This window comes from Equus quagga, chromosome 9 (assembly GCF_021613505.1).
Source record: "Equus quagga isolate Etosha38 chromosome 9, UCLA_HA_Equagga_1.0, whole genome shotgun sequence".
In the NCBI taxonomy this organism is placed as follows: Eukaryota; Metazoa; Chordata; class Mammalia; order Perissodactyla; family Equidae; genus Equus; species Equus quagga.
Genome location: NC_060275.1, coordinates 120,637,529 through 120,656,917, shown reverse-complemented (window position 1 = coordinate 120,656,917; position 19,389 = coordinate 120,637,529). Strand labels below are relative to the sequence as shown.

At 57.0% G+C, this 19,389-nt stretch overlaps 1 protein-coding gene across 1 annotated transcript in view; it reads right to left on the bottom strand.

Annotated features, from left to right (window-relative positions):
• LOC124244621 (palmitoyltransferase ZDHHC11-like) overlaps nt 1–18,965 on the bottom strand; it is a 52,733-nt gene extending 33,768 nt beyond the window's left edge. Inside the window, exons 1-5 of the mRNA XM_046671221.1 lie at nt 18,531–18,965; nt 15,262–15,348; nt 13,025–13,246; nt 2,386–2,564; nt 1,779–1,880 (exon numbers count right to left, since the gene is read on the bottom strand). Of these exons, the coding sequence (XP_046527177.1) occupies nt 1,779–1,880; nt 2,386–2,564; nt 13,025–13,246 (503 nt within the window). The 5' untranslated portion in view covers nt 15,262–15,348; nt 18,531–18,965. The remainder of the gene's footprint in view (nt 1–1,778; nt 1,881–2,385; nt 2,565–13,024; nt 13,247–15,261; nt 15,349–18,530) is intronic.
• Nucleotides 18,966–19,389: the final 424 nt, after the last annotated feature.

The following is a 19,389-nucleotide window of genomic DNA, read 5'->3' as shown; positions in this document are numbered from 1 at the left end:
CGGGGTCATCTCCGTCCTGCTGTCTGGGCAGAACTCCCGTCCTGCCTGGACAGGTGGCCCCCAGGACAGGCGGGAGGTGCAACCACATGGTCAAGCTTGCCCTCATTGTCTCCCCTCCACTGTCCACAGTGCGCAGCTCCCTCCCTTGATCGGAGTGTCTGTGGGCCCAGCTCTCCGCAGCCTTCGATCTGGCTGCACCTCGGCCGCGTGCGTGTCCTGCTCTTCCCGTGCTGTCAAGGCCCGGCCTGTCTCTCAGGGTCCTGGCATAGACTTTGTCACCTTCTTTTGCCGAATTATATCCTAAATGCGCTTGCTCTCTCCGCCTGACACATGCAGGGACAGGAGGCAACTGGGAGCATATGCCAGCAGTGGCCCTTGCTCTCACCCCGTCCCCAGAGTGGGGCTGTCTTGGCACACACGATGCCCCCTCCCTTCCGTGGGCTCCTTCCGAGGAAAGCAGACCTCCCCTTGCCGTGGGCCAGGCACCGCTCCCTCCTGCCGACCCTGCCTGGTGGACACGGGGAGCTCCTGGGGCTCACGAGCTGTTGAGGGGGCTTCCTGGCCTCACTGCGAACCGCAGCTCAGCCTGCTCTGTTGTCAGGGGAGCCTGGCCCACTCCGTCCTCCTTTCGGGCAGGGTCACACGCCCTCGCCTGTCCCCCGATGGCCCTGGCCTCTCTCCGGACCACTGACCAGATCTAGAGGTGGCCACCCAGCTCGGGGTACTCAGGCCTCAGGGAGGCACATCCACGGGGAGCAGAGTCCTCCAGCGTGTGGACCGTGGTTCCACCCCGCCCGCTGGCCTTCCCGGGGCTCCGTTCCATAGGAGACGAGGCAGGACGTGGTCATCCTGGTCCCTTCCAGACTAGCAGCTTTGAGGGGACTTTTCTCGTTAAGAAACCTGTGGCTTCCTTCTGCTCAAAGCAGCAAGGCCTCTTTCTGCGCAGGAACGACTGGCGTGCTGCTCTCGTGGTCTCCTCTCCGGGCGATGGGGACCCACGTCCCACGCTCGCTGCCGCGTGTGGGTAAGCAATGAAGAGCCCTCTCCACCCTCCGCCTGGACAGCGGCTTGGAGGCCACCTGCCAGTAGAGGCCTCTCTCTCCTTGGCCGGCGTGGGGGAGCCAGGAGAGCGCTCGTGGTTTTCCTGGCGACACACAGCCCTTCTCTGCCAGCGGAGTGACTTACAGCCTGGCTTCAGATCGGGGGGCCCTGGTGAACCCCACAGGCCCTGCACCTCGAGCTCACGGAGGAAATGCCTCCCGTCCGTGGCTGGACACTGGCTCCTGGCATAGCCCCCTGCCCACATCCTCTGTGCTTGGGGGCTGACGGCCTCTGCAGGCGAAGGCAGAAGGGCCCAGGCCAGTGGGTCAAGGACTCGTTAGCCCAGCCCATGCCCCGCAGACAGGCTGGCTCCTTGTTGATGCTAATGGGGGTCTCCAGCAATTTACTTTGTGGGGACAGGCTTGACATGGCACGTGTGAGGACGGCTCCACTGAACATGTTCCAGAACCAGACAAGGAGACCAGAGGGATGCTGAGCCCACTGTTCTGGAGGTTGGGATGTGGTGCCCCGCTCCCATGGCCTCCCCTGCCCTCTCACCCACGGCCCCCTGCTGCAGACACACTCCTGGCCCCTGCCCTCCCCCCACCCCAGGAGTTCCTGGTCCCTTCCCTCCCCCGCCCAGTGGATCCTGGCCCCTCCCCTCCTTCCTGCTCAGGAGTTCCTGGTCCCTGCCCTCCCCCACCCAGTGGATCCTGGCCCCTCCCCTCCTTCCTCACCAGTAGTTCCGGGTCCCCACACAGTTGTTGAGCCATTTGCAGTGGTGGTCGAAGCCAGAGATGCACTTGTTGCAGGCACTGCAGTGTTTGGCTTTCAGGCTCCTGGAAGGAAGAATTTGGGGTGCAGCCCATCAGCAGTCTGTGCAGGTTGACGGGCCAGAGCCCCACCTGCCTGTAGCAGAGAAGCAACAGCAGCCCAGTGGGCGGGCCCTGCGCCCTGCAGCTCCTTCCCTCCCTCTGCCACGCCCACCATGTGCTGACAGGGGCTGAGGCCTGGAGGCCATGCTCGGGCCCCACCCTGAGCCACTGGGCCTCCCTCCCAGGCCATCCAGTGACGTCCCTGGGGCCACTGGAGACCCCAGGCCTGGAGTAGCCCTGGGCTCTGATCTGGTGGGGGACTCAAGGAGGACGGTGCTCCCTCCGCTCCTAGATCAAAGGCAGCAGAGCGGGTCAGCTGCATGGACACAGATGTGGGCCCTCGGGCAGGCACCCCGCCTCTCCCCGCCCAGTCCCTGCAAGCCCCACGGTGGCTGGAGAGTCAAATGCTGCAGTCCGCAGCCTGGGCGCAGGGCTACCCGTGTCAGCGGGCCCACACCTGGGCACTTACACGGGGACCTGGCACAGGTGGCAATACTGGTTCTGGATCACGTGTGCATGTTTGGAACGGTCGAAGGTCGGCAGAGGCTCTGTGTAGCTCTTCTTAAGGCGGACGCTGTCTTCGGCCGGATCGAGGGACATTGCAATCAAGTGGACGATGAAATGGAAAAAGAAAAGCCCACCGGTCACCTGTGGGGGGTCGTCAAGGAACAACTCGGCCTAGGGCCTGGTCAGCACAGTGTCGAGTGTCCACTGGAGGCGGGAGGTGCCTAGGCCCTGCCACCTGGGCCCTGGTCGCCGGTCAGCGCCACGGGAGCCATGCGCCCGGCTAGTGGCAGAGACTGAGGGAGCCCTCACACGCCAGTGGCCAACAGAACAGCCCCGACCCCTTCCTCCAGGAGGGACGAGGGAGCGATGCCTCAAGGCAGAGCAGCTCCTCACCTGAGGGTGTGGCTCCCCGAGCTCCACCATACGAAGGGCAAGGCCTGCCCGCACCAGGCCAGCACTGAAGGACACCGTGGGGGGCCCTTTGGGTAGCAGAGATGCTCCAAGCACATGCGTGGGGTTAGAAAGAAAGTGGGTCATCAAGAAAGGAAGACAGGAGGAAGGGAGCCAAGGAGCCTCTGTGGAGCGGGCGCATGCTCTCTCTCTGTCTCTCCACTCCGGCCCCCAAGACCCCTCAGGCTCTCTCCAGCTCCCACTCCCTCCAGGGCTCTGAGGGTAAAGCTGAGGTCTCAGATCCCACCCTCTCTGCCTCCTCTCCCGGGGGATCGGGGATCAACACACCATCCCCATGGAAACCAAACAGCAGGGGCCACGCCTCCCCACCAGCCCTGCCCTGATTCCTAGAAGAGTTCTGAGCCTGGAGGGTTCAGGGTTTGCAGGCCTGTCTGCAGAGGACAGAGGGCAGCCTGGGCGTGGCTGGGAAATGACGCCCACCTGCAGGGTCTCCTTCGCTGTTCCTGGGAGGCAGAGGCGGGAGGCGAAGGCTGGCTCGCCACCCACCCCATGCAAGGCTCTGTGGCAACGCTAACAGCTGGCAGGCTCTCAGCAGGGAGGGGGGGTCGCGGCTCAGTCAGGAGGGAAGCCCCTTCTTGGAGGCCCTTCTCAGGCTGCACTGCTGTCACGGTTCAGGGTCTCAGTGTGGAGCCACCCTGGGGACTCTGGGGCTTGGGCGTATGTGCGTGCCCCAACGACACTCCCGTGAGAAACACGCATGACGCGCGACAGGCCCGAGTGGAGGCTGGTTCTGGCCAAAGCTGCTGGTCCCTCCCACATCTTTGGCCTCCAGGCGCCGAGTGCCAACTCAGGGCCCTGGGTGCCAGGTGTGAGCACGGAGGGGATAGGGTCCGGCCCAGCCCGGGACGCAGACATGACCATAAGGTGTGAGAGCAAGCTGGGGGGCTAGACAGTCCGACTGGGAAGCTGGTGCCCAGGCCAAGGGCAGGCAGGCGCATGAGCAGGAGGAGCTGGAAAGCGGGTATGAGGAGACGGCCAAGAACCAGCTGGGCCCTCGGGACCGACACAGGAGACAGGACTGACCAGACCCCTCAGCGACGCCAAGGTCCTTCCCACAGCCGCCGGGTCCTGAAGGGCAGGGGTGAGGCCTGAGCCCCCTGCTCTGCTGTCGAGCAGATGGAGGCCATTCTCCTCTACAGGGGTGAGGCAGCGGGCAGGCGGTCAGCGGCTGGCTAGACCTCACTGTCACAGCCGGTGACACAACATGGCCCTGGCATGCTGGCCCCTGCACCCGCTCCCTGCAGCCCGAGGCACTGGCCGCACTGTTTGTGTGGTTGCCGGGGCAACAAGAGCACGTCCTGAGCCGTAGGACACAGGCAGTGATAGGCGAGGACAATGAGATGTGGCAGGAAGCCACGCTGTGGCCCAGGTGTGGCCCCTTCCTCTGGGGCTGCAGCAGAACTGCCCTCGTCAGAAACTGGCAAGCGGGTGGGTGGCCAGGAGGGTGAGCGGGGTGGCAGGTGAGCCCAGGACAGAGGCATGTCCTACAAGCCCTTTGCCCCCACGTCTACACCCAGCTCGCACACAAGACCACTGCCAGGGAAACAGCATGGGGACAGCGTGGCCTGCACTCAGACCCTCAACTTCCAAGCGGAGGTGCCCAGGGTGCCTGACCTGGCCCGGCCCGGCCTGCCCCGCAGAGCTACCTGTGGCCAGTTTCCCGAGCCGTCCCAACCTGCAGGTGCGCAGGCCAGGCCATTGCCCTGAACACGTCCCCCGAAAGAGAGGCGTGGCTTCCTGGGGAAGATCTGAGGGCAGGGTCCCACCTAGACGTGGCTGGTGAAGCTGCCCACAGCCCCCAGACATGAAGCTGTCCAGAGCAAGAACGAACACGAGCCCGCCGTCCAGCGCATGGAAGAGGACCCAGCCCGCCTGTCTGACCCAGCGCAGCTCGGCACCGGGTGACACCCGGTCACCACGGGGATGATGTGGGCTGCGTCCTGCCCAAGATGACCTGGCCCGTCACCACATCCATCACATGCTCGGTGACCGTTGTAGGCTGAACCCCCAGCGTGGAGAGGGTGGCGGAGTGCATGTCACACCCTCAAGCTCCCACTTTCACTTTCACATGGGATTTAGAGCCTCAGGGCCAAGCGAATAAGAAAAAGAGAAGGATGGCTGAGGTCTCACTTTGCTACAAGGCGGGAGGCTGCCTGCCCTCGGAGTTCCGGGGGAGCTGCCCTGAGAAGGCCTGGCCCTCCGTCCCTAGCAACAATCTGTGTTTAGTAAATAAACAGCGTGGCGCCAGCTCCACCCGCCCTGTGCTGCTAACCTCCCTGCCATCTGGGCCCCCACCCCCACCCCTGCCCTTCCCAGAGTCAAGGCAGAGCTGAGCTCCAGCTCTGAGGGAGAGCAGCTTCCTGCAGGGATCTGAGCTTCTGGGATCCCGAGCCTTGCCAGGTTCATTTTGCCTCAGGCCATAACACAGGGTCTCCAGAGTAAACCAAGTCCCACCAGATTCCAGGCCCTTCCACACCATGGACCCTGCGGATCAGACAGCTGAGCCAGCCAGGTGACGCGGAGGGGAGCGCTGACTTGCAGGGACGCTGACCTCTGCACGCACGGGGTCCACCTGTGCTGCTTCTCCGTGGTTTCCCCTGGGCCTGCCGAATGCCGCCCCGACCCTGGGCCCCGACCTTCCCAGGGCCATGGCGTGGGCGGAGGTCACTTCCTCGCCAGCCCAGTCCCTACAGGCGCCGAATGATGCTGGCCCCCTCCAGTGGCCAGAGCATAGCACCCGAGTGCAGCTGCCTGGGGCCCGAGGGACATCACTGAGGGACCAGGGGGTGCCGGGCAGCAGGACGCTAGGCAGGAAAGTTTGTCTCAAAGGCAGCCTGAGCCCTGGACAGCCAGGGAAGCTGTCCTGTGTCCACCACTTGGGATGAGCAGGAGGGGCAACACACACTGGGCATTGAGCCACCCAGGGGCAGGGGACAGCCAGCAGCCAAGGCCCCCAGAAGAAATGGCAGGTCCAGTGCAGGCAAGCCTGGGCTCCCGAGCTCTGGCTGTGCCAGAAAGCAGGTAAGAGCTCAGAGTGACCCCTGGACAGAGAACACGGGGCCGGCTCAGAGAGACCCTGACGGCCAAGATGGGGCTAAATTATGGGTCAAAAGAGAATGAAGATAATAGATTATAACCCAGCACATAAGCAAAACCCACAGTTAGGGGCTGAACCGTGTCCCCAAAAGACGTTGAAGTCCCAACCCCCAGGACCTGTGAGTGCGACCTTGTTTGGAAATAGGGTCTTCGGGGGTGATCAAGTCAAGTCATGAGGGTGAGTCCTGATCCCATAGGACTGGTGTGCTCTCAGAGGCCGTCAGGACACAGACACGCACAGAGGGACGACTGTGTGAGGACACAGAGGCGGCGGCATCTAACGCCAAGGGATGTGGAGCCACCTGGAGCCACCAGAGCTGGGAGAAGGGCCTGGAAGAGACCCTCCCCCAGAGCCTGCAGGGAGCGTGGCCCTGCCCACACCATGATCTCGGATTTCTGGCCCCAGAACTGAGAGAGAATAAATTTCTCTGTTTAAGCCGCTCCATCTGTGGGACTTGTTACAGCAGCCGGGAGAACTCATACCCCACAGCTCCATGGTGCTGCTAAGGAGAGAGGGATGGGGGAGCGAGCTGAGCGAGGAGGAGGCGAAATCAGGAAATTTTCCACCATTTTACAAGCCCCAGTGAAACTGCAATTCGGACAAGGGAAAACGGGGCACCCACGGCCCCACAGTCTACCTGCAGACTGCTCCTGACTGTAGGGGGGTACCTGGCTCCCCTCCCCAAGGAGCAGCCTCCCAGTGGGGGCCGGATGACAGGGCAAGACGCTGTGGCTGAGAAAACCACAACAGCTGCCCACCCGAAGGCAGGTGGGTGCTGTGCTGGGCCAGAGGGACCTAAGACCCTATCGCCAAATGCAAAGCATGAACCTTGACCAGATCCTGGGTTAAAAAAACATAAAGCATGGGGGCCGGCCCCGTGGCCGAGTGGCTAAGTTCGCGGGCTCCGCTGCAGCGGCCCAGGGTTCGGATCCTGGGTGCGGACATGGCACCACTTGTCGGGCCACGTTGAGGTGGTGTCTCACATGCCATAACTAGAAGGACCTGCAACTAAGATATACAACTATGTACCAGGGGGGATTTGGGGAGATAAAGCAGAAAAAAAAAAAAAAAAGATTGGCCACAGTTGTTAGCTCAGGTGCCAAACTTAAAAAAAAAAACAAAACATAAAGCATGTTTGTGAGACCACTGGAGCAATTTTGAGATGGGCTGCCCATGGGTCTGTACAATTACTGCTCATCTCGGCTGTGACAAGACTCGAGTTATGTGGGGTGATGGGGGCCTGTGACCAAGGCTTCGGGAACGCTGCCTCGCCCCCGACGCAGGACAGGAGGCTCAGAGGAGGGGTGGCCGTGCTCAGGGCACACGCCGGTGGGACTGCTGCTCAGCTCTGGTGGATCAGACATTTTCAGGGCCCTGGAGATGGGGGAGGCCGGTGCCATCAGAGGCTGCATGGAACTGGGGAAAACGGGGCTGGAGGCAGAGGGCTCGGACGCCAGGCCACGGTGGACGCAGAAGCTCACCAGCAGGGTCTGTGTGGCGGTGGCCCAGAGAGCACGGGTCGGGACGGGCAGAGACAGCCCACTCAGACCCAAGAGCTGTCACCTGAGTGTGAGGGAGGGATGAGGCTGGCGGTGCCGTGTGGCCGCAACGAGGGGGCATGGCAGCTGCGCCTTCCAGCCCCTCCACAGAGGGTGCTGGAGTCACAGCCACGTGTATGTCCAGGTCCCCAGCACCTGCCCACCTGGCCGGGCCGGGTTCGGACCCGCCTGGCTGGGAACCCACTCAGGTGACGTGGCTCGTTCTCTCAGCAAAGGCCTCATCTTGGGTTGGGGGGGGTGAGGCTGGGGCAGGGCGTGCAGCCCTCCTCTGTGGCCTGTGCTGCTGCGCCTGGCGGCCCAGCAGGCTCTCTCTCTGGCCTCCTTCCCTGCCCTCTGCCATCTCGGGGCCGGCACTCATAGGCTCAGCCGCCACTGCCAAAGAGAGGTTGTCCCAAGAGGGACCAACCAAGAAAGCATTGAAATGAATGGCTGAAGAGGGGCCGCCATAAATTAGTGTCTCTCCCTAAAACCACTCCCTGGGACCCCTGGCAAGAATGCCCTGCTCAACCAGCTGGACCCAGCGCCCTGCAGACAGGTGGGCCGGGTCAGAGGAACCACAGCTGCACGGGGCACCCCCACACTCGGAGACTGAACGCAACTCCCCGGGAGCCGCCCTTCATCTCTAGGCCAGAGAGGACATGAGTGGAGGAGAAAGCCTTCCTCCTCTGCGTCTGTGCATCTGTGCATCTGTGCGTCTGTGCGTCTGTGCGTCTGTGTGGGTGTCATGTGTCTGCACATCTGTGTGTCTGTGTGTGCATGTGCTTAGAGGGAAATTTAGAGCTTCAAATATACCAAAAAGAAACAACGTCTAAAATCAATGACCTAAGTTTCCACCTTAAGAAGGTAGAAAAAGAAGAGCAAAATAAACCTGAGGCAAATTCAAAGGAGCAAATAGTAAAAATAAAAGTAGAAATTTAAAAAAGAGAAAATTAATAAGCCCAAAAGTTGATTCTTTGAACAATTAACAAAAGTGACAAAGCTAGGAAGACTGACGGAGGGAGAGGACACTCATCGCCAGTAAGGACAAGTGAGGACACATCACTACAGGCCCAACAGACACTGAAAGGATAAAAGGAAATCGTGCGAACAGCTTTATCCCAAGAAATCTGACAATTTAGATGAAATTCTCAAGTTTCTTGAAAAATACAACTTACCGACACAGACACAAGATGAGACAGAAAAGCTGAACAGTTCTATTTCTGTTAAAGAAATTGATTACTGAAAATCTACCGCAGAGAAATCTCTAGCACCTTGAGGGACAAAATGAGCCAATCCAGAGTGAGGAGTCATTCCACAAGAAGATGCCCTGGTTCCTCCCACCGAGCAAAGGGCCCGGGCAGCTTCCTGGGGTCAGGGAGACTTCAGGGCACAGCAAGCTCATGCCAGGTGGGGGCCTTGTGGGGTCCCAGTGGGGCCCAGGCATCTGCGAAAGGGCTTCTTCAGAAAATCTGGGAAACACCCATCTTGATGTTAAGGAGTAAGTGGTAACTTACGACGTGATTTTTAGGTGAGATAACAGAACTGTGGCTACGGAGATAAAAGCCCTTGTCAGAGGCAGACTGGGGCACTTGCAGTGAAATTTCATGTCGTCTGGGATTTTTCAGGATACTCCAGTGTATGTGTGTGTGTGAGATGAAACAAGATTGGCAAAATCTTAAGCGTTAAAGCTGGAGACTCGTCCTTGAGGTCCATCCTCCTGCTCCCTCTGCTTTTCTGAAGCTGAAAGACACCATAGCAAAGCGTCTGGGGCAAGTGACTGAGACCCTGAGAGACAGCTCGGGTCCTCCATGCACCCTCCCTCCCGCCCAACTACACACACCTGGGTCTGCTTTACTCAGCCAGGACCTTGTGGGGTGGCCTAGGCAAAGAGACGGGCAGTGTGGACTGTTTCCTTACTGAGAGGAAGGCTCGACCCAGGTGTAAACATCCTCCTTTGAGAAACGTGGTCCTGTGCCCACTTCACACCAGCCCTGCCTTGTCCACCGGCTCGAACGTTGGGTGACCCTGGGGGTGGGGCCCGAGGTGTCCTCGTCAGGTGCCATGGACCCAGGGTCAGCCAGGCATGACACAGAGCCACACGCCACCCTGATGCACACCGCCAAGAACTCAAAGCAGACATCTTCTGGGGTGCAACACAGAGCACAGCCACCCAAGGAGGATCCCAAATGTGAAACCCCACACGTGAGCTGTGTGAGTTGACCTGGAAAGCTCTGTCTGTGGGGAACAGGGCTCCATGGCACGCACTTGACAGAGGTGCGTGGGGAGCAAACTCGAGCTGTCCATCAGAAACGTTTTAGCATTCTTTTAAAGTCCTTCCTCATTAAAACTCAGAATTCTGTTTGAATAGACCAATCATCAGTAAGGAGATCGAAACAGTAATCAAAAACCTCCCCCAAAATAAAGGTCCAGGACCAGATAGCTTCCCCGGAGAATTCTACCAAACGTTCAACTGAGACTTAATACCTATCCCTCTCAAACTCTTCCAAAAAGTTGAACAGGGTACGCTTCCTACCTCATTCTATGAGGCCAACATCACCCTGATATGAAAACCAGACAAGGACAACACAAAAAACGAAAATTACCAGCCAGTATCACTAGTGAACATAGATGCAAAAGTCCTCACCAAAATACTAGCAAATCGAATACAATAATACATTAAAAAGATCATACATCATGATCAAGTGGGATTTATTCCAGGGATGCAGGGATGGTTCAACATCTGCAAATCAATCATGATACACCACATTAACAAAATGAAGAATAAAAATCACGTGATCGTCTCAATTGATGCAGAAAACATTTGACAAGATCCAACATCCATTTACGATGAAAACTCTGAATAAAATGGAGATACAAGGAAAGCACCTCAAGATAATAAAGGCCATATATGACAAACCCACAGCCAATATCATTCTCAATAGAGAAAACCTGAAAGCTATCCCTCTAAGAACAGGAACCAGACAAGGATGCCCACTGTCACCAGCCTTATTTAACATAGTATTGGAAGTCCTAGCCAGAGCAATCAGGCAAGAAAAAGAAATAAAAGGGATCCATACTGGCAAAGAAGACGTGAAACTGTCACTATTTGCAGATGACATGATTTTATATAGAGAAAAGCCTAAAGAATCCACCAAAAACTTTTTAGAAATAATAAATGAATACAGTCAAGTTGCAGGATACAAAATCAACATACAAAAATCAGTTGTGTTTCTATACACTAAGAATGAAGTAGCAGAAAAAGAAAAGAAGAATACAATCCCATTTGCGATTGCAACAAAGAGAATAAAATACGTAGGAATAAATTTAACCAGAGAGGTGAAAAACCCATTCACTGAAGACTATAAAACATTGTTGAAAGCAACTGAAGAAGACACAAAGAAATGGAAAGATATTCTCTGCTCTCGGATTGGAAGAATTAACATAATTAAAATGTCCATACTTCCTAAAGCAATCTACAGATTCAATGCAATCCCTATCAAAATTCCAATGACATTTTTCACAGAAAGAGAACAAAGAATCCTAAAATTTATTTGGAACAAGAAAAGACCCCGAATAGCCAAAGGATTCCTGAGAAAAAAGAGCAAAGCTGGAGGTATCACACTCCCTGATTTCGAAATATACTGCAAAGCCATAGTAACCAAAACAGCATGGTACTGGCACAAAAACAGACACACAGATCCACAGAACAGAATCGAGAGCCCAGAAATAAACCCACACTTCTATAGACAGCTAATATGCGACAAGGGAGCCAAGAGCCTACGATGGAGAAAGGAGAGTCTCTTCAATAAATGGTGTTGGGAAAACTGGACAGCCACATGCAAAAGAACGAAAGTGGACCACTGTCTTACACTATGCACAGAAATCAACTCAAAATGGATGACAGACTTGAATGTAAGACCTGAAACCATGAAACTTCCAGAAGAAAACAGGGAGTACACTCCTCGACATCGGCCTTAGCAGCATATTTTCAAGTACCCTGTCTGACTGAGCAAGAGAAACAATAGAAAAAATAAACAAACGGGACTACATCAAACTAAAAAGCTTCTGCACAGCAAAGGAAACCATCAGCAAAATGAAAAGACAGCCTAAAAGTTGGGAGAAGATACTTACAAATCATATATCAGATAAGGGGTTAATATCCAAAATATACAAAGAACTCATATGTCTCAGCAACAAAAACCAACACCACAATTAAAAACTGGACAAAAGATCTGAACAGACATTTCTCCAAAGAAGATATACGGATGCCCAACAGGCACACGAAAAGATATTTCACATCATTAACTATCAGGGAAATGCAAATCAAAACTGCAATGAGGTATCACCTCACTCTGGTCAGAATGGCTATAATTAACAAGATAGGAAACAAGTATTGGAGAGGATGTGGAGAGAAGGGAACCCTCGTACACTGCTGGTGGGAGTGCAAACTGGTGCAGCCACTATGGAAAGCAGTGTGGAGTATGCTCATAAAATTATGAATAGATCTACCATATGATCCAGCTATCCCACTGCTGGGTATTTTCCCAAAGAACTTGAAAACACGAATGCATAAAGATACATGCACCCCTATGTTCATCACAGCTTTATTCACAACAGCCAAGACTCGGAAACAACCTAGGTGCCCATAAGGGACAAATGGATAAAGAAGATGTGGTACATATGCACAGTGGAATAATACTCAGCCATAAGAAATGATGAAATCCGGCCATTTGTAACAACATGGATGGTCCTTGAGGGTATTATGTGACGTGAAATAAGTCAGAGGGAGAAAGTCAAATTCCATATGACCTCACTCATAAATATAAAATAAAACAACAGCACCAACAACCAACACACAGAGACAGAGATGGGATTGGTGGTTACCAGAGGGGAAGGGGGGAGGGAGGAGGGCTAAGGGGTGATGAGGCACATGCGTGTGGTGACGGATGGTAATTAGTCTTTGGGTGGTGAACATGATGTGATCTACACAGAAATGGAAATATAACGATGTACACCTGAAAAAGAAAGAAAAAACAAACTCGCTATTATTTGTTGGACGACACAGATAGACCCTGTAGTGCGTGGCTGGGAAACCTGCGGTGGCCCAAGTGTGCAGCTCCTTCTTTCCGTAGGGTCTCGCTGCCTCCCCCCAGGGCCCCTCGCCACCCAGCACACTCTCCCTGCACCAACGGCGGGGTCGGGGGCAGACTCTCCTGTGCAGGCACCACCCCAGCCAGCTGCAAAGATGGACGTGGGGTTTCGGGCACCCTGACGATAGGGGGCTGTTTGGGGTGAAGAGTGGGGAGCTGGGGTCGGAAGGCAGGGCAGACTATGCTTGCGAGCGACTCAGAGTAGAGGACGGAGCAGCAGAGCACGGCCTTCGAGGCAGGCACAGCATGGCTGGGAGCCAGCTGCGGCGGGGGAGTCCTTCAGGAGCCCCCTCCCCACTTTAGACAACAGGCAGGCCGAGCCGCAGTCCCCCAGCGAAAGGATACAATGTAGGCGATGTACTTCCACTCCTGTGGCAGCAAGGGAATGAAGATGAAGAAGCTGGCGAAGGCCAAGACCAGGAACATGATCCAGGCTGCCGCCTGGAAGGAGTGAAGGGGCTTCGACCAGCCGTTCACTCTGGACCGGCGAGGCGCTAGGATCTGCTTCCCCTCCTTGGCCGGGGCTTCTGGGATGACCCGTCTCCATTTCTTGGTACAGAAACCCATCTGCAAGAGGGAGGAGAGGAGCGTGGCAGGCCCCGGACCTCCTGCCACGGCCCCTCGTGGCTGGGGCCACCCCTGGGGGACAGGAACCCACTGCCTGCCATCGCCCCGGACCGCTTTTGGCAGCACAGCTGCCGGGGCTGTGGCTGTGGCTGGGGCTGCAGTGGGCACAGTCCCCCTCAGGGTAATCGGAGGAAAGCCTGTGGAGCCCGCCCAGGCCACAGTGATGATGGCCTGTGGAAAACAGCTCTTGGAGGGTCCGTGGTCCAGAGGGCTGTGGGACCGGGAGGGGCAGCCACCTGCTAGGACCCCTGGTGTGGGCAGCTACCCGTCTCTCGTGGTCTGGGGACAGCGATGAGTCCAGGGGCATGCTTATAAATGTCCAGGGACTCATGAGAAGACCCCATCAGATGTGGGAGGAGGACCTGCATCTGAAAGAGGCCCTCGTGCCTGGGGAGACCAGGGTGATGCTGGAAATGCACTTGGTGTGGTGCTGTGACGCTGTTACCCACCGGCGTCCTCCCTGAGGATCCTCCCTGCAACTTTCGCTCAAGGACAGGACGAGAGACTACATTTCCAGAGAGTTCTCTGTCATTCCCTCTGCGGGACGAGGGGACCTCTGACCACAGGGCTTCCGGGCCCCGCAGCATCCTGGTGTTGCCCAGGTGCAGTGGCTGGGAGGGCACCGTGGCCACTGCTGGCCAGTCAGGGGCAGGGACGCCAGCAAAGGCAGGGACGTGGTGTCGGGGAGACTTAGGGGGCTGGAAAGGGGTGAGAGAGAGGGACTTAAGGTGGGACTTGAGGAGTTCAGGACTCCGCCAGGCTAGGCCCTGTGCAGAGCCTGTGCTGTCCCTTCAGACTAAAATGCACAGTGTGGTTGATGGAAATGCATTACTCTGGGGAGACACAGAAACGTTGAAAACTATCCCAAGACTTTCTTGTGTGCTGTGAACTCCCGTGGGAGTTTTCCTACGATTGGACTGCAGCTGCTGTCCACTGCTCTTGGCTGTTGCTGTTTCTCTGGATGGGACACCAGGTGGATATGGGGCCACAGTTGCCCCGAGCTTCCTCGGGACCTGAGAGAACACCACGCTTGTAAGACAAGACCAAGGTTCTGAGGTCTGGAGCACAGAAAGGCAGTCCTAGGGATCAAAGCATGATTCCCAAATAAAAGCAACACTTGGATGGGAGAGCCAGCTAAAAGAAAGGACATTGCCGGAAGTCAAATCGCAGGGATCTGAAGGGTCAAGTCAAAGAATTATCACAGGTCTCAGAACAGAGAGGTGGGAAGAGAAAATTATGAGTGAAAATTTAAGTGACGTGGAGTAATAGAAGCTGGAGACACAATATCTGTTAAGATTTCCAGAAGAGGAAAATGGAGAGGATGCGAGAGAAGAAACAAAGGAAAAGGTGAAGACAATGTGTCTGTGCTGCAGGAGACTCCAGACCCCAGACCTGAGGCTTGCTCCCAGAGCCAGACGGGACCGCGAAACAGGAATACAGCCTCTGTGGGCACGCGAACTTCTAGGATACAAAGTCCTCAACTGTCGCTGGAAGGAAAAACAATGAGATGCCTACAGTCTGGGATACCTGGAAGTTGTAATGGCATCAGATGTTGCAAAATTTTAAACCCAGGGCCGTCCTGAGAGTATTTGGAACCTGAAATAGGTCCAGCCAAACTCTCCCTGAAGTGAGAGCCGAGAGAAAGCCATGGACGCATGAGGGATCGAGGGGCACCAACTCATCTCTTCTGAAAAGACTGACTCCCTCAAATCTGAAAATTGCCCCCATAACAGGGAAGGCATGAAGTAAAACCACAGCGGTGAGCAAATGAGTCTATGTCACGTCTAAATCAAAGCCACAGGGAAGTCGAGTGGAAGTGACCGCTGACGACAGAGCTGGCTTGTGCCGTGTCAGCAGGCACACCCGTGGGGAGGCACAGACGGCAGCAACGCGGTGGGAGGACAAGACGATGGGCGGGAGGCACACGTTCACCCCAAATTTATGGGGAGTCGGACCTGGCAGACACAGCTGAAGTCCGGCACCTTTTGGACCCTGTCCTGGGGGTGCAGGGAAGTTGTGGGCTCCTCGAGGACTAAGGGAACCTGGAAGAGAAGAGACAGGGTTGGGGAAGGTGAGGCTGGACCCGCAGCCACAAGGTGTGTGCAACCCTCAGCCCACCCTTCCCAAACCCTCAGCCCACCGTCCCCAGTCAGCACGGTCTTTGCTCAGACATCTCCATTAACAAACACCAAGCATTCTTTTCACCTAGGTTGAAATATGTGTGAAAGGGAAAACGTGTATTTTCTAGTTCAAATTTCATCTTTTCTTTTTTAAAGATTGGCACCTGAGCTGACACCTCTTGCCAATCTTCTTTTTCCCTTCTTCTTCTCCCCAAAGGCCCCCAGCACATAGTTGTATATTCTGGTTGTGGGTCCTTCTGGTTGTGGCATGTGGGATGCTGCCTCAACACGGCCTGATGAGCGGTGCCATGTCCATGCCCAGGATCCGAACCAGCAAAACCCTGGGCTGCTGAAGCGGAGCACACGAACTTAACCACTTGGCCACAGGGCTGGTCCCCAATTCCTTTCTTTTTTGCAGGGACAGAGTGGCCCTGAGCTGACATGTGTTGCCTATCTTCCTCTTTTTTTTCCTCCCCAAAGCCCCAGTGCATGGTTCTACATGCTAGTTGCAAGTCCTTCTAGTTCTTTTACGTGGGCCACCACCTCAGCATGGCTACTGACAGACGAGCAGTGTGGTTCCACGCCCGGAACCAAACCCGGCCGCCGAAGCATTGAGAGCACGGAGAACTTTAACCATGGGGCCATCAGGGTGGCTCTTTAGTTCAAATTCTTATCTCTCGGGAGACAGGATCAGTTAAAAAAAACTGGGACCAAACACCTGGCTATTGACAAGTGTGGCACTTCCTGTTTCCTTCAGGGTGAAATGGCACAATTAAAGTGGGCTCCATGCCAGCCCCCACCCCACAGCCTCCCTGTCTGGCGACAGCCCCCACAAACAGGCAGGGTGCACTGCAAGTGGTCAGAGCATGCCTGGTGTGAGAGCTCGTCCACTCTGTCCACATCATCCACCATTCGTGGGACGTCTACTTGGGGAAACACCACTTCCTACCTGAACCAGGACTCCACCTGGCCCGCTCCCCACCTGGAGGGTGAGACCGCGCCTTCTATCCGATGACGGCACAGACTCGCCCTTCTCGCTTCCCTCGGCTGAGCAAGTAGCATGTGGGGGTGAGAGGGGATCCGGGGCTGGGCAGCAGTGACCACAGGCACCTGGGACGCTCATCCCTCCACTCGCTGAGCGGGAGTCCTGCTGGCACACAGTGTCACTGGTGGGGCCCCAGCAGAGAGCACCAGGGAAACCCACTCCTTCCCGCCCGGCCTGGCTGTGACACTGCTGCTGCGCGTGAACACATGCACACCACACACACACACAAACCACACACACCCGACACATGTACACATATACACACAGCACCACACGACACACAACACACACACAGCAGATGTACACACGCTCTTTCAGGTTTCTGCACTCATTTCTCACTTCTCGACCTTTTTCACGCTATTTCCTCAGCCCGGAGTCTCGTCCACCCTCTGCCCCTCCCCCTGGGTAGCGGCCACCTCCTGCCTTCCGGGCCTTTGTCCCGGTGTCACTTCCTCTGGAAGTTCTCCCCGACACCCTCACCAAGTCTGAGTCGGGACCCCTTTGTCTATTCCTTCCAAGAGTGTTGTAATTAATCTTTCTGGATTCCATCCGAGGCAAGGGAACGTTTGTGACATTGCTATAGGGCTGACTCCTAGCCCGGGGCTCAGGAAATGGGCCCCGTTTGAGGCTCAGCTGCCTGGGTCGCCATTTGCCCCATTTTGGTTCCTGCCTCTTGGTATTCATTGCCCCTAAGGGCTCTGGTCTGTGGTCCGATACGAGACTGTTGGTGCCAGAGTGATCCCAGGAGGTCACTGTCGCCTCCGAGCCCCCAACACAACCATGGCAGACACGCATGGAGCTGCGGTAGACCTGCTGAGCTGGCCTGTGGTTGTGGACGGAGGCAGGTGGCCAGGGTTGTGGCCACTCCGTGGGTGGTCGCTGTCCCTGCACCCCCCGCCCATCCCTCCTCCTGCTGCTCCCGTCCTCCCTCGGAACAAGGCATCCTGGCTGACCTGCGTGTGGGCTGGGGACGCTGACCTGGGCCCCCGTCTGCGTGTCTGTCACACTGTGGCCTCTGCGCAAACAGTGTTTTCTGAAGGCCGTTGTCTGAGAGATCCTGACGGTGTCAGAACCACTGTGCTGTGCTCCGCCGGGTCCTAGACTGTCTGCACAGCGAGCAGGGGTCCTCCTGCTGGCTCCCCGCTCAAAGGAGGAGTGAGAAGGGGAGAACCTACCTCCTTCGCAGCCACAACTCACTCTTTCTTCTCATCTATCACAGGTTAAATCTGATCCGATGCTTGTCTCAGGCCAAACTGAGGGGGAGCCAGACCCCCCTGGTTGGCACGGCAGGGACAGAACCCCAGGCGTCTCACAAAGCCAGGGGCGTGGCCCCCGGCCCCTCCCTGCTGCCAGCTGGGGGAGGGGGGCTGGGGGTTTGAGACAGACCCTGCGGACCCCGTGTGGAGGGGTCAGGGCCTCTGACAGGGTGGCTGGTGGCAACACCACCCATCACACCCCGCACCCCAGTCCATTTTACACGGTCCTGAGTTTTGACCAGAACTCATCCTCCCGTAGCTCCTCGGTGAGAAGGTGGTCGGCTCTTCGTCCTCCCTGACCCCTGCTTCCACTGCACACGGGTCGCCCAAGTGTCGAGCCCAACCTTCCTCGTCATGCTTGACCCTGTCGGCCGTGTTGGCTACAGGAGCCCAAACTCACACGCCCTGTCCGGGACGTCTGCGCCCGGGTCAGACCTGGGACGTGTGGCACAGACACCACTGCCCAAGCCTGACAGGCTCACGGCGGCCCCTTGGCGGCCGTGAGGGGGACACGGCAAAGGAGAGGAGTGGGGGAGTGGGGGACATGGGAACGCCGTGGGTGATTGGGGCCCTGAGCCAGGGTAGGCTTTTCTCGGGAGGACTGCTGTCAGTTGCCGTGGCTCACAGCCCCTCCCCTTGCCCCACTTCCCGCCTCCGTGGCCCAATTCTTAAGCTGAAGAAATTTCTGGTCCCTGTCTGTGGGATTCCAGGACTCCCATCTGAAGGCCCCGCAAATGCAGGATGGGGAGGGCGGGCAGCAGAGGTGGCTCCTGTGGTCCACCCGCGCCCTAGGCCCCACTCACCTTCTTGGGGAAGCACCTGAGCCGGGCAGTCTCTGCAGCGGACGGCTGGCTGTGTCTCCTCTGAAATGTGTGTGTGTGGCCCGGATGCCTCGCGCCTGCATTGGCCAGAGGTGTGCCCCGACCGGCAGCTGGGCTGGGCCCAGATGTACAAGACACACGATGCAGGGAAACGGTCAGGTCTGGGCAGGGTCAGATGTACAAGGCACACAATGTAGGGAAGCCGTCAGGTCTGGGCAGGGCTGGATGTACAAGGCACACGATGTAGGGAAGCCGTCAGTCTGGGCAAGGCCGGATGTACAAGGCACACGATGTAGGGAAGCCGTCAGTCTGGGCAGGGCCTGGGGCCAGCTGGAGTGAAGGAGCTCCTCCATGAGTTAGGGCATGTGCCCCACAAATCGTGGCCTTGCCGGCGCCTCCTCAGCACCCAGGGGTCTCTGCGGGGTGGGCAGCAGGGCCGGTGGGGCTGATGTGGAGGCTGCCACCTGGCCTTTGTCAGTCCCGCTCCATCCAGCCCACTGTCCTCGCCCTCCTGCTCACCTGGGCTTCCATTTCCTCATCCTGCACAGTGTCTTCGGCCCAGCAGTGCCTTCCTGAAGGATCGCAAGGGAGCAAAGTGTCATCGGGATGACAGGGACACTTATCCGGGACACCTTAGCTGACCGAAGATGAGCAGGAGGAGATGGGTGCCCGGGATGCCCTCCTGGGATCCCAGGGAATAAAGGGGCTGGGAGTGGGGCTGCCAGGATGTGGGCAGGTGGCGGCCTCCCAGGGACCCCAGAGGCCAGCACCGGCCTGTGGGCAGACCCAAGCTCGCTGGACATAGCTCCGCTGTGCTGATGTCTGCCCAGAAACCACGTCC